Source organism: Aythya ferina (assembly GCF_964211825.1).
Source record: "Aythya ferina genome assembly, chromosome: 5".
Lineage (NCBI taxonomy): Eukaryota > Metazoa > Chordata > Aves > Anseriformes > Anatidae > Aythya > Aythya ferina.
In genome coordinates, this window is record NC_140301.1 from 26459784 (window position 1) to 26475008 (window position 15225).

Consider the following 15225-nt stretch of genomic DNA (forward strand, 5'->3'; position numbering starts at 1 on the left):
GTGATTGAATGAGTACCAGAACCTGCAGTGATCATGAACATGGCATTGTGTTGTTCTTTTCTTTCCCCTAACAAACTTGAATAAATTGAAGTATCTTTTCCTTATCTTTGCAGGTCCTTTCCTAACAATTACTGGGACAAATTTGTAAAACGGAAGGTAAACTTCTTAAATTTCTATTATTCATAGCAGTAATACACTATTCAGTTAATTGGGATATCTATGTGTAATATATTTCTGTACACAGAGATATACAAGTAATTGAGACCTGGAATTTGTTTTATGGAAGTCACTGTTGTGGTAAATTTCTCTGTGAACAGTCAGGTAGAGAGTATGTAAGAGGAGGGAGGAAGAAAGAATGCTTTGGTTTAGTTCCTAGACTCACACACTAAATAACCTTGTACTGTCAATCAGCCATACATGCCTAATTTACAGACATTGTCATCTTTAGGATACAAAGCCCCCTCATCCCCCTAAAAAAGGAAAAACATGTCAGCTTAAATGATGGCAAATTATACAGAAGCTTTCAGATAATAGCCTTTAATGCTTCTATTTTTCTTTCTTGAGCAACTTATCCACCCCCAGCTTCCTGGGAGTTCTCACTGTTCCCATAATGCTAATTGTGAAAAAACTGTTCTTTCTGTTGTTTGTTCGTTTGTTTTGTTTTTTAATTTCTAACAACTATTGGCTTAAGGTAACTGTGACCAAGGTCTTTCTCTGAGCAAAAGCTTATCTTCTTCCATTTTTAGGTTATTAACAAGTATGGAGACTTATATGGAGCAGAGCGCATAGCAGAACTTTTGGGTTTGGACAAAAATGCCCTTGATTTTAGTCCAGTGGAAGAGAGTGAACCAGAAGAGGCGTCTCTTCTATCATGGTATGACCTCAGAACTTCAAAGACAAATTATACATTGTTGTATCTTCACCATCAAAGATATAAATTGATTTTATATTGAAACTATAGTGATGTTTTCCTCTGCATGGAAAATTCAAATGGATAAGTCTGTCTTCTAAAAAGTACGATTTAAAACAAAGATGCCTGTTGTTTATTATTGTAAAAATAAGAAAAGAATGCAATGTTGATGCAGACTGACATAGTTGGGTATACTGGGAAGGTCAGAGTTGGGTAGATCAGCATTTAGAAACTCTGTACAGGTGCTGAGAGTTAATGAATTATCTCTGAAGAATGAAGCACCTACATCACTCAGATAATAAATAACTAAAGTATATCACCACCTTCAGCAAACACATATATAGTGCCAAGCACAGTTTGTTATTCATACTTGCAGAATTTGGTACATGCATTTCAAAAATCTGTTTTTTTTTTTGTAGGTTAAGCTCCATTGATACAAAGTACCACATTTGGAAGCTCGGTGTTGTTTTCACTGATAATGTAAGTGTGTTAACCTAAAAGAATATTCTTCGATTTACTCTAAATATGAATATATATTTTCTGCCATCTGCTTTTATATTAAACATAAACAAATAGTATTGAATTACAAAGCTATTTTAAAATAGTTTTTTTTTTCTGTCTTGCCTTGTAGCAAAACTGCTTTCATATGTGTTAGAATTTTCTTTTTGATTCCATGGGGAAATAAGTACCTCCTCCCCATTAACACAATGCCAGCATTTTGGAAGTTAATGGTACATTCATTCAATTTTCTAGAAATCAAATTAGGAACCAACTGTGTTTTTTCCTCAGATCAAACACAGTATACAGAAACTTACCTTTTTCTATTCTTTAATCTGTTTGACATGGTTGGTTACTTCTCTTATGTCTTCTTTGAAAAGCCCAAACTTATGTTAAAATACCTTTTTTTTTTTAATCTGTTTTTGCATCCTTTTGATCTTTCCCAAACAAATACAATGCCAAGGTGAATAAAGTGAAGTTTAATAAACTAATTGTGCATTAAAAGAGCGCACTAAATCATTGTTTGTTAATAAGATCTTTTCATGTCACAGTGGCCTCAGATTCACTGCTCATTAAAAGAATAAGCTGTATTATCTGCCTTAGGTTTCCTGGGCGTCCTGAGATTTAAAACTAGCAAAGTGCCTAAAGAGTAATGTAATGTGTTTTGTCTGCTCCAGAATCAGTATTAAGGTTTATAGTACCGTGTAACAAGGTCCCTAACCAAAACAATTTTAAGGTAGGGGATTTTGGTGCTATTAACATATGTGCTGAAGACTGCATTTAACTATGTAAAAATAGAGGTCTCATTAGCATAACCAAGCAATAAACAAACTTTGTATGAATAGATGAGTTGATAATAGAGTCTTTTTGAACATGTATACTAGAGGTATTACATTCAGATTGATTCAAATCAGATCATGATATAGTATTACTTTATTTCATAACTTAAGTGACAAAGAAAGCTATATTCTTGGTCCAATACCACATTAGTACCGGCTAACATTCTGTCACTTTTCATTTTTTCTGCAGTCATTTTTATACTTAGCTTGGTACACAACTATGTCTATCCTTGGGCACTACAATAACTTCTTCTTTGCTGCTCATCTGCTGGATATTGCTATGGGTTTCAAGACTTTGCGAACCATTCTGTCTTCAGTCACTCACAATGGCAAACAGGTTAGTATTATGTATAGAGACTTGAAATTAACACATTTTATAACAGTAGTGGGAAAAGTCTTGTGGGTACCTAGCAAATATTGGAATACAATTAATTTTGATCATGAATGTATTACAGAATAGACTCCACCATGTCTCCTTCAGCACATATGAGACATGTTAATTCCTAAAAAGTTATAATAATTTATGCCCAAAGGGTGCTGAAAACTAAAGACATTTTGTATACAATGCAAAGGTATTTTTCTTATATTTTAGAAAAATATAAGAATATGAATTATGACCTAACGAGCTCCTTCTGTATGGACTGGTGATAACTAGTAAGAATTCACAACCTCTCCTTGGCTACAGCAGTAACAATGATCTGAATGTCATTGAGATTTCAGTACTTTGCTAGTAAGAATGTTCTTACAGGTATGGACATTCTGCATTGCAGAATATATTTATAGGTCACTATGTTCTGCAAAAATCACGTTAAAATCTGCTTCCAAAGATAATTGTGGAAACTTACACAGGGAATCATTCTTTGATACCTGCTTTGTGTTGCGAGGTAGCATAACATTAAAAACATCCTTTTCATTAACACACTTTTTTTCTCCTTACATTTAAGAAACGTTACTCTAACTGAACTTCCCCAAAACTTCATTTCAAAGAAATACATTCCATTCTTTCTCAAATGTACTAGCATATATTCTAAGCCCTCTCTTACAGTCTGTTATGTATGTAAAACCATACTAAGCCTTTTTTAAGAGTTAAAAGAACATCCGCTTCAGTTTAAGTTTTATATCCTTTGTGTTTGCCTAATCCTTTCTTTCAGAAGAAATTGACCAATTAAATTTATTACCTTATGACAAACAAATGAAATCCCTATTTTAATCCCTTTCATTTTCCTTCATGATGAACCAAATTCATATCACTTCTAATTTAATGATTGGTTTATTTTGAGATTTTTCTAAATGTAATCCTCAAACATAGTTGAAACTGTCAACTTAATTGTTTGATGTTACTTTCTTAATAAGCAAAGATTATTTTTTCTATTTCTACTCTTTTAAAAGACCACTGAACAGTTGATCCTCAGTTTATCTTTTTCTACAGATCTGTAAGTAGGCTCCTGAAGTACACATTTCAACTGGGAAATCAGTAGTGTTTCAGTGTTCATGTCTGTACTAGTTATAAGAGCAGCAGTTGTATTTAGTCTCAGCTGAATTTATTTACCAAACTAACTAAAGGGGATTATTTTGTTATTTCATTTTTATTTAATTTCACTTTTACATTAAATAGTAATATTGTTTCAGCAACGTATAGTTGTTATACATATAGCTTAGAAAGCTGGAAAGAACTACAGTTTCTTGAGTCTGTATGGATCCCTCAAACCTATCATTACTGCTCTTTTTAGTTCCCTTCTTGGGAAAGGTACCATATGATACCTTTTCAGTACTTAAGGCACTGCAGTGAGCTAGCTCACCTCATCTGACAGAATCCAATTGAAACCTACTTTAATGTCATGTCTCCATACAGCTTGTGCTCACTGTAGGACTCCTGGCTGTAGTAGTGTATCTTTACACCGTTGTGGCGTTCAACTTTTTCCGCAAATTCTACAACAAAAGTGAAGATGAAGATGAACCAGACATGAAATGTGATGACATGATGACGGTAAGTAAAACATCAGTAGCATGCTTCAAATTTCATTCTGAATTTTTAAATGGTGAAATCACAATAACTTTATTGTTAAGTTAATCCATCTTATTACTTATTGCTATATGTCATTTTCAAAATGTCTGTGGTCTTAAAATTCGCTCTGCATTCTTCAGTGGCCTAAGCTCAACGGTACATATGTGACATTCACTAATATGGGAAAATACCTGGATTTTTATTGTGAATATTTTTGCATGTGATTTGCTGCTCCTTTTGCATGTAAAGACAGCAAACCCTTAAAGTACATGGAACAAATTTTATAACAAACTGGTCAGCCCTATGTACAAAAGGCAGCTGTGTTATTTCAGCATAAATAGAGCTCAGTTTGTTCCAAGTATTTGCAAGTGTGCAAGCTCTTCCTATCCTTATTTAGGTTATGTGAAGTATATGATGTTATTAGCACTAGTTACAAATACTTGCTTCATATTGCTTACAAACAGTAATTCGGTCAAGAAGTCAAGGGTGAGTAGAGAAGAGGAAAATTAAAGGAGGTGATAATCTATTTTTAGTAATTCCCCACATGATTTCTTCCTGTTGCAACAGAAAACCAAACAATTTTTTTACGTCATAAAAAGAAAATAGCACAACTTCTTGTACTAGAAACTGAACAGTTTGAGTTTATGGACAGCTTGTTTCTTTCCTGGAATAGTCACTGTCTGCCTGTCTTAGATAACAAAACTAGAGTAAGATACCTCAGAGTAAAGTTGTGTCATAGATTTCACCAAATGATTTTCCCTGTTATTGAGCTTTTATCAAACAGTCCATGTAAGTCAGATGTACAAATGATAGGACATGAATACTGCCCAAGCAGTATCATTTAAGCGAGCCCTTTGTGAGATGAATACCATATTCTGGTTATACAATGGATGTAGGAGTAATCAGAATCATTAAACTATATTACTTTTTAAACCATGCTGCCAAATGAGGTAAATCATTTACCTCATTAAATGTAAAATAAAAATATTTTTAAAAATCATTACATTTTTAAGCATGATTAAAATAGTAATGGTATCTTATGTCAAGAGTAAGGCTGCATTCTAAAAATGGGTGTCTACTTCTGTTCAATGTTTGCTTATGAAAGACTTATTCATCACTTTTCATGATGAATGTTGACCACCACAACTGTTGTCTAATGTGACTTCAGAACATTGGTTAGGTTTAGAGATTTCTGATATTTTTAACCCATATTGTATGACTAAAGACAGTTTACAAGATTCTGTAGCTGATTCATACAGAAATGTTAAGTACTATAGATATCCAGCAAAAGATTCTATTCTAAAATACTTGCATAGCTTAAATAACCAAATTTTAAGGATCTTTCCTTGAAGACTTCTATGTTTAAAAAACAAAGCACACACCAGCATTTCTGCAAGGTGATTTCTTCCACATCAAACTGAACACAGGCTGTTTCACAGATCATAAATAATTTAAAAGGCACTAAACCAGACATCTACTATTGCAAAATGAAATTATCCAGAAACCACTTAAATACAGATAGATCTACCTGCTGTGACTATGTCACTATTTTATGGCAGTATTTGCTAACATTTCCTAAACCCCATTACAATACTTTAAAAGATGTCCTCTACTTACTCAGAGCAAGCTTGAACCTTAGGAATTAACATAGGGGTAGAATATAGTTGAATACAGCACCAAATGTCCCCCAAATGGTCTTTGTTTATAAGACTTAAGGAATGAGAAAAGGGTAACACAATTGATGCTGATTCCCCGTCTTTGTAGGTCTAAGACGAAACCATGTCAGTTAAGATACTTAGGAGATTTTTGGTGTGGGAACATGAGGAATTATATTACATGTTCTCTGTTTCTATAACTTCTAGAAAGAATCAGTAGGTCAGAATAATTAAAAAAGAAAAAAGTCCAGAATCATTCATGGTAAATAACATTTCCTACTCTTTTGTGTTTTTTTTTTCAGTGTTACCTGTTCCACATGTATGTGGGTGTAAGAGCTGGTGGTGGCATTGGGGATGAAATTGAGGATCCTGCAGGAGACCCTTATGAAATGTATCGAATTGTCTTTGACATCACATTTTTCTTCTTTGTCATTGTTATCCTACTGGCCATTATTCAAGGTACCTTCACTTACCTTGGCAGAAACTGACAGAATTTAGTGTACCTAAGTTCTGCAGTACGTTTAAACCATATTTGTGTTTGAGGTAAAGTAAGCGATATTGCTAAAAAGACTTATTTCTGAGCCCATGAAGTCATTATTTCTGAAAGTGATCATTTTATATTTAATTTATAAATAATGCATTGTGCCAAGTACTACACAAAGTACTAGAAACTTACCTGTGTTACAGCATTTATGAGCACATTGACAACTGTTCAGCAATGGCGCAGCTTGTGCGGGATCACTCCTACTGCTATAATCACCATGTAAACTTGGAGAGCTTTGCTGTCAACTCTTTTTACAGAATTATGTTGGAGACAGCACAGCTGTCCGGAGAATGCAGCAGTTCCCCTTGGGTTTCCTCTCTGACAAGACATCATGTCTGCACACCCCTTTCTTCCTTTCTTTAGAGGACAATTTGCAGTTCTAATTAGCTTGAGACCTGTATCAAACACTCATTGTATAAACTGTCCTAAGGTTGTTAGGAAAAAAAGCAAAACAAAAACATTTTTCAGGCAGTCTTGGAGAAAAGAAAAAAATGTAATCCATCTATAGTTTTTTTTAAAGTTACAAATGTTGCAGTCCTCAAAATGATCAATTCTTAACACATTGGAAGGGGGTGGTTGTCTGTGGGAGACAAGTCTTCTTCACTGAGCAAAAGTGGAAGTACAAGAGTTCCAAAAGAAGGAGAATGAAAACAAAATTCTTTCATGGGAACAGAAGAGATAAGAGCATATAAACTTAAATCAACCAAAATATAAGTAAGGAAAAGGTTTTCACTTGCAAGCTTATGGCTCTGTGTAAGAGAAATTATCACTGTTGGGAGTGCAGTGTAAACAAATACAAGATGTCTGCAAATTAGTAGATTGCACCTTGAATTATTAAACCTACACAGAAGTATGCTAAACTCCAAATAGAATGGAGGATGTCTAATAGAGCTACTTCTCAGCATTACTTTAACTGTTGCTAAGTACTTAACTGTTGCTATTTATCCATTTGAAATAGGTCTGATTATTGATGCTTTTGGTGAATTAAGAGACCAGCAAGAACAAGTGAGAGAAGATATGGAGGTATGAGAACATTACATTTTTCATTGCTCTTATTAAGTTAAATTTTTAACAGTTACAATAGAGTTGTTGAGTTATAACTGATTTGTATATACAAATTATGTTTCCAGACCAAATGTTTTATTTGTGGAATTGGCAATGACTATTTTGACACAACCCCACATGGCTTTGAAACACATACTTTGCAAGAGCACAACTTGGCAAACTACCTGTAAGTATATTTTACTATTGGAATTATTATAAAGAGACCTTTCAGCTCAAAACTAATTTAGAAGCACACATTGCTGACAAACCTTAGATAGAATTCTGTGAAACTGGGGACTATCTCCATTCCTTTCTGGCCTCCCCTCCTCTACTCTGTACTGGTCAGTATTTTTAAAGTGCTCACCCTATGTATGAGCTAGCTTAGTGGAATGATGCCTGAAGGCACACCAACCCCTTATGTGTCCTTTTGTTCCTCTGGAAGGAAACCCACCTATGTGGAAGGGTAAGGAACAACAGTTTTTAACTAGTAAGTTGCTTTAGTTTGGAAGATAGGAGGGCTGTGACTTCCTGAGGTTTGGTAATGTTGATGAAACCATTGAAAACTGTTGCTCACCTGAAATGGTACTTCTGACTGTCTCCAGACTAGAGAAGTACATCAGCAAGAGCTAACAGCAGCAGAAGGAAGGTGCTGCCTTTTCTTTTTTTTCCCCTAGGAATTATGTTTGAAACAAAAACAAACAAACAAAAACATTTCTGGAAAATAAGCTACAAAAAAAAAAGTCTGATCCTGTAGTTCCTTAGTAATAACACAGCTTTCTGAAGCCAATAAACAATCAGCAGTTTTATATATTCAGACTATTGCCCAAACTCCCAAGACAGTGATCTCATACTTTCATTAGTGAATATAGAACAGATCAAAGAGGGTTATTAAAAAATTAATCTAGTGGCATTAGTTACCCCTACAAAAATGATAATTACATGAGCATCGTGCCAGCAAAACTGAAGAAGCTGAACTGGTGGGCTCTTCTATAAAGAAATCTGGCTTTAGGATACAGTACTGTGAGCTTAAAAAAAAAAATGTGCGCCTCATAGAGTATACGTTGCATTATTCCTTTCATAGCATTGTAACCTCTGCAAAATCAATACACATTACTTTTGTGAGGCAAGTTTCCATTAGCATCCATAGCTTTATAGCAGTCTACAACCTCCAAGCTTTCCTTATTATATTGTATCACTTAATTGGCATGTGGGATCCTGTCATTCACAGTAAATTAAAAAATCTCATTTCCTTAATATTACAATGCATACTGAATAATCTTACTATTCAGATTGCCTTTTAATTAGAAAAATGTTAAAGTCAGTATACATTCTTTTTTTACAATGAAAACATGTAATGTTCAGTTCCAAATGCACTGCCTTAGAAGTGGCTAACCAAGAGCTAAGTCACATAAATCAGACCAGTGTTGGAATTCTACAGCCTTCCTAGCTAGTCCAAGTTCCGTACATCTGTGTGAGCACAGGCAGCACCAGAGCCAAATAGGCAGCTACTCAGCTGCACCAAGATTTCCAAACAGTCATACCCTACAGCTCATAAGCTGAGCCCATCTGTCCCACTTTTACCTTCTTGCATAGAAGCTATAGCAACTTCTTCCACGGTGAGACAGAGCATATGTGTACAGGAGCTGACATAGGCTTAGTTCAGATGTTGCTTCTAGCACTGAAATGAATAAAAATTCAATTTCTACTGATTTTACAGATGTTAGCACTTCCACAAGAGAAGTCCTGGGGTATAGCATTTTCTCCTTTTAAATACCCACTTTAGAAGCTTGGCAGAATATTTCCATTTCTTTGCTGGCTGGTAGAGTGTTCCTCATATTCCATTCTAGGAAAGGTTAGGGGAGAGGTTTTATTTTTTGCATTAATACCTGTTTCATGTGCTTTTTTCAGGTTCTTTTTAATGTATCTCATAAACAAGGATGAAACTGAGCATACTGGCCAGGTGAGTTGAAAAAATAAATCTAAATTTTTAACTTAAAAATGTTGAAAAGACAAACCTTTTAATCTTCTCCAGCCTTGTAGCTGTGTACCACCAGGTGGAACTGATGAACCACCAAGGAGTGGAGACAAATCCCACCCCTGAGATTTTTGTGGAACAAAAAGGAAAGGTTAAAAAAAAAAGGAGGGGGGGGGGGTGGGAGAAGGAGGAGTTGCAGCAGTTTTCTTATTTACATTTAGGCCCAAACAACACTGCATTTACACATGTCCATATACTACCTATATATACACATATATTGCTATAGACAGAGTTTAGTGCTGGATAAAACAGGAAAATAAGTAGGATTAAATTATGTTATTTCAAATAAGAAGCTGTTATGGAAACACTATTAAAGTACCTTAAGTGTTTTCCAAGGAAACTAAAACACATTTTGTAATATGGATTTGTACAGGTTTGCTCTAATATAACTGGACTGATCAATTTTCACTTCACTGTTTTTGTAATGAGGCTTAATTTTCAGTAGTACTTATTTGGGAAGAGTGCAGAACAATAATTTAACAAACATGCTTGAATTGTGATCTTTGAGTTCCTTTATCTCCACAATCTTATTCCATGGTAATAGGCACAGCACCTGCTTATTGTTAAAATGTAGAGCATTGGTTGTAAGGGGTCTGTTAAAATAAATGCTCTTTTTTATTTTAGGAATCATTTGTGTGGAAGATGTACCAAGAAAGATGTTGGGATTTTTTCCCAGCAGGAGACTGCTTCCGGAAACAGTATGAGGATCAACTTGGCTAATACCACAAAAGAAATTATTTATTCATAAATTGTTAAGATCCAGTATATAAAAAATGTACTTCCTTTTCATGATGTAAATTCACAGCTTGTATTTGCTTTAAATGTCTTTAAACTTCAAGACATACGTAAAATTTGAAACTATTTCGTAGGCTTTTAGTACCTACCACATGTGAAACAGGTCTTCTGTTGGAATTTTGATTAGAAGAGAAAAATCTATGCCAAGATCAACTCAAGCCTTCCAATTTAAACATGGTATGAAATTATAACAACTTTTTAACCACATTGTTAACCTAGTGTTTGGTAACAGAGTTGAAAGGGCTAAAAGGTGTCTTAACTGCACATTTACGAACTTGAACATCAGAGGCCACGCCTCAGAAAAAGTATTTTAATTAAGTGCTGTCCCAGTTTTTCCCCACAGTATTTGCTAGTGAATGTACTAAGACACAGCTAAAAAAGCTTTAAGCAGTTAAAACGAAACATTTTCAAACACTTTGTTGACCTTGAATCATTAAGTGCCTTAAAACCTCCGTAGACATAGCTATGCAAACTTTTTATGTTAGTGTTCTAGATGAACAGATCCATTATTGCTTTTCTGTCTTTCTGTATGAAACTGCACTTGAAGTTTGTTTGTATACTACCTTCAATAACAGCTTATTAGATGCTGCTGTTAAAAGACATACACTGAATCAAAATGAATACAATTTAAATTTTAGGCCAAAATAAAACAATGCTCTGTGGTCACCTGCAAATAGAAGCTGCTAGGTTTATGCATTTTTTTCTTCTAATAAAAAGTGCCCACTGCAATAAAGTATTATAAACCAAATATTACCTTTGTGATTTCTTTCTAATTTTTCTACAATACAGAAACATGGCATGATGAAAGTGATTAAAAACACATGTATTTATAGTGCATTCATAGCTTTATTTTAAGGACTGTATATAGCACGTACAAGCTGAAACAACTGCTCTGGTTGTTTCTTATAGCCTACATCTTTAGCAAAGAAAATCCTAATTTCATCACAAATCTTAGACCTTTCTAAGAATGTTAGTCTTAATTTTCAGTCACTCATATCTAGCTGAATTTTGGTTGCACAGAATTTTAGGTGCCTGTAAATAAAACCAGGCATTTGGCATACTGAACTAAGTGTAACAGATAAAAGAAATAGAATTGATAAAGGAGGTTTCTACTTTCTACTTAACTTTTGTTACATCCATTTATTCACACGAGGAAACTTTTCTTCAGGAAATCATGCTGTCCAGCCAATCTTCAAGCTCTTCCTCAGTAACAGTTTTAGATGTACTTTGTTGTTGCTGTGGTGCTGTACTTTTCTCTTCAGGCACATCTGGTTTTAGAGGGTCTAGAAAAGCAAAAGAACAGTCTTGAGAAAGTGGAAACAATTCTGTACTGGCTCTTTATCACTGATCAGTTTGCTTTTTAATGCACAACTGACTATATTTTATTGAATCAGTCTCCTCCCTTGAAGAATAAAGTGTCATATTCCACAATCAGTAGCAACAATAAAAAAAAGAGAGAGGGAGACAGTCTGGTAAGCTCAACCATAGCAACGTGGCCCCATTCTGATTCAAGAGGAGGCAGGGCCTGATCTGCAGCAGACAGACTGTAGGTAAGTGAACCCTTGCTGTGATCTGTTCACAATCCTGCCAGATGCAGTTTTCTTTAATGTAGAAGAGCAGCAGGAGGACACAACAGTGGCTCATGTTGCACAGTTGCATGATAATCCTATGATTCCCTATTCTGACGGCAGTGTTTTCTTAAGGGATTTATACTGTGCTTTGGAGTGGGCATACCACTGCAATGAAAGATTTTGTCAAGATCCTCTTCAGTGACAAGGCTTGTTGTATTGCTTGTGGTGCTACTACATGTTCAGCTATGTATCTTTTGTACTTAATTTTTAGCACAGCAAGACAATCATACACAAAAATTGGGGATGGTAAAAATCCTTTTACATCATTGTAGGATGGGGAGGAGGACTACGGTCCATCAGAACTAACAAATGGTACCACAATTTCTAATGAAATTGTATCTCACAATTTCTGAAATATAAAATTGTTTTGGTAAAAAAAAAAAAAAAAAAAAAGCTTATTTTGTATAATCAATACTAGTAAAATTTGCAAATAGCATTTCTAATGCTATCAGTTCTTCTGTTATTATTATCATCACAGTGAACTAATGTCTGATAATGTTACATAAAAACTGTATTTTAATCTTCCACTTACTGAGAGTGTCTAACAGTTTTGTTTTGCCAAGTCATAAGACCAATGCTGTTCTGTAGAAGAATTAAAGCTTAAAATGAACATGCAAAAATGGTAAAACTTCAGTTCAGGGGGGAGTTAAAATAAAAAAAGAACAAATGGGTCAGAATATAGCCCCAGATACGTTAAATGCACTATGACAGAGAGTACTGCTAGCAGTACTGGTGACTTGCTGGTCATGAGCTTAAATACACTGCTGAGAAAGAGAACAACGAAAATTAAATAAAGGCACTGTAAGGAATTGAAATCTTACCGTTTTCTTTACTTTCCCCTTTCAAATTGTTCTCTGTTGCTGTGTTGTAGAATAATGCATCTGACACAGAATCAATAGGAGCATCTAGCTTTAGGAGAAGATCTAGTTCTTCATCCAAATGGTCAATCTCATGCTTTGGTTGTTGAGGGGCTCTCTGGAATGGCTCTGCTGCACTTGCCACAGGACCATGTTTACTTGCAGGCTCTGATGGAGCAACAGAATCACCAACAGGATGGGAGCCCAACACCGTTTCATTCTGAGCCAAAGAATGTCTAAACAGAAGCTCTCTCCTCTTGCTGTCTTCAGTAATTTTAGATTTCATCTGTGGGAGCTCTGCAGGCGTTGATGCCTAAGAATACAAGAGAGGACTTAGTCTTTCTAATTATTATATAGAATATTAAAAGTCTATTTAATTTGGGCTGTAATTCAGACATCCTACATTTGATCACTTAAGAAGGCACAATGAAATTTAGCAGAATTGAATTCAGAAGTAAAAGTAAACTAAAGTTATCTTGATGATGGTTTTACAGTAATTATTACAAAATAAACAACCAAAAAACAAAACACATTTCCTTTTATCCCCTAATATGGAACATGAGATTGAATGATAAATCAACAAGTTACATTGTTTCACAAATACTTCTCTAAATCTGCTTCAATTATATATCATCAGTACTCTGAATTTTGGAGCGACTGAAGTCAGAATTTGGCTAGAAACTATCCATTTTAAACCTTCCCTCCAATATCTCCATCTTGAAAGCAAACTACATCACTAAATTCATGTCTAGCTGTGTACTTTAAAAAATAGATCTAAATTACAAAACTCAATCAAATATTGAAAAAACAGAAATGCCAACTCATTATTCAACTGTGGAACACACATCCTGTTGTTTTTTTATCAGGATGCCCTGGAATTAATACCACTGCAGTATATCTATCTGATGACCATGGAATTAATACCACTGCAGTATATCTATCTGATGACCACATCACCTGCCACAACAAGAAGACAAAGATTAGATGTCATAACACACACTGTATAACCCTGATAAGAGTTCTAGTCTTGGCCTTGCTTCGCTTGCAAGAATTTGAAAATAACATTTATTTGTAGATTCCCTTAGACATCACATCTGCAGACGTATTTGAGTTCCCCTAAGAATGAACATATTTGTGTCATTTCATGCAACTCTAAACAGAATTAATATTTCTATTAGAGTCATGTTTCTTTTTCCCTGCTTGAGTAGATGGATCTTATTTTGGTGTTTTCTTTTGTTTTTGTGTTTTTTTTTTCATTTGTTTTCTTGTTTTTATATTTAAGTCTCGTTAGTTCTTGTCCTCTTTTCACAGCCTGAAAAAACATTTTTGCTAATATTCTTTTGCACAAATTTCCTTAACCAGAGCATAACATTTTCTTCACGTGTTTGACTGACTGTTCTACCTGTTCTAGCACAGATGTCTGTTTGATTCATGGAACAAACATGTATGTTGATATTAGCCATATAGAAGAGTAAATCACACTTAAAATATTTACCTAATTGGAAAAAAAGTGAAAGCACTTCCAAAATCTGGTGCAAGTTTTTAATAGCTGCTTAAAAGAGAAGCAACTATAAGAACAGTTTAATTGCTCCATGTCAAACACTCAGATACCTGGTTTTACATCCAATACACTGCATATAGAAGCATTTTGTTTAAAGCTACCAACGAAGCATTAAAATGGGGTCTCCCGCTTCACCCACCTTTTGACATGTCAGTCTCAGAAGATTTACTTATAAAATACATTCAAGTTAAATTTTAAGACCAAGTTTAAAGAATTCATTCTAGCATAGATTATTTCACTTAGAATATTTCTGATTTATTTTGAAAATTCACAGCATTACCTGTACAAGTTCAGCTGCTACATTTAACCTCAGATGTAGAGGCAGTTCCTGAAGGGCCTGGGCCAAAGACTGGCAGTCAACAGAAAGCACGGATAACTGAAATACAGAACACACAGTATGCTTGAGTTAAAAAAAAAAAAAGGAACAACAACAACAAAAAATTCTTAATAACTTTAGTCTATTACTTTCTCTTGTTCCACACACTGAAGGAAAGTGAAGAACAATCTAAAAATATACAACATCTAAAAGATATTGGCAATAATAGCAGGAATTAAGTTTCAAAAGTACACATGCACGAAGCAGTTTGGCTAAATTACCATATAAACACCTACAAAGCCAATAATCACTTAGACAGTTAAAAATAGAGGATGAAGTTTTAAAGAAGATATATATGGAGTACTCCTTAGGCAAGGCATTGAAAATCCAAAGTAGGAAACAGTTTTGCAAGTTGACAATGTCATAAGAGGCTTTTCCAACTCTAACCCCTTTTAACCTGTGAACCTTTCCTTGCAGTGGGAATCACCAGTCTTTAATGAGTTACTAGTATTTTCTAAGCAAGTTAAGTAGTGTG

The 15225-nt window shown here is 34.6% G+C and overlaps 2 protein-coding genes across 13 annotated transcripts in view; one reads left to right on the forward strand and one right to left on the reverse strand.

The window, feature by feature from the left end:
* RYR3 (ryanodine receptor 3) overlaps positions 1-11609 on the forward strand; it is a 234846-nt gene extending 223237 nt beyond the window's left edge. For all 12 annotated transcript variants that reach the window (XM_084519997.1, XM_084519996.1, XM_084520000.1 and 9 more), the window contains 10 exons: positions 114-156; positions 747-874; positions 1330-1390; positions 2438-2584; positions 4100-4234; positions 6210-6366; positions 7410-7474; positions 7582-7682; positions 9404-9455; positions 10155-11609. In XM_084519997.1, coding sequence (XP_084376123.1) covers positions 114-156; positions 747-874; positions 1330-1390; positions 2438-2584; positions 4100-4234; positions 6210-6366; positions 7410-7474; positions 7582-7682; positions 9404-9455; positions 10155-10250 — 985 coding nt within the window. In that variant the 3' untranslated portion in view covers positions 10251-11609. The remainder of the gene's footprint in view (positions 1-113; positions 157-746; positions 875-1329; positions 1391-2437; positions 2585-4099; positions 4235-6209; positions 6367-7409; positions 7475-7581; positions 7683-9403; positions 9456-10154) is intronic.
* AVEN (apoptosis and caspase activation inhibitor) overlaps positions 11152-15225 on the reverse strand; it is a 97735-nt gene continuing 93661 nt past the window's right edge. Inside the window, exons 4-6 of the mRNA XM_084520009.1 lie at positions 14655-14750; positions 12778-13126; positions 11152-11608 (exon numbers count right to left, since the gene is read on the reverse strand). Coding sequence (XP_084376135.1) covers positions 11490-11608; positions 12778-13126; positions 14655-14750 — 564 coding nt within the window. The 3' untranslated portion in view covers positions 11152-11489. The remainder of the gene's footprint in view (positions 11609-12777; positions 13127-14654; positions 14751-15225) is intronic.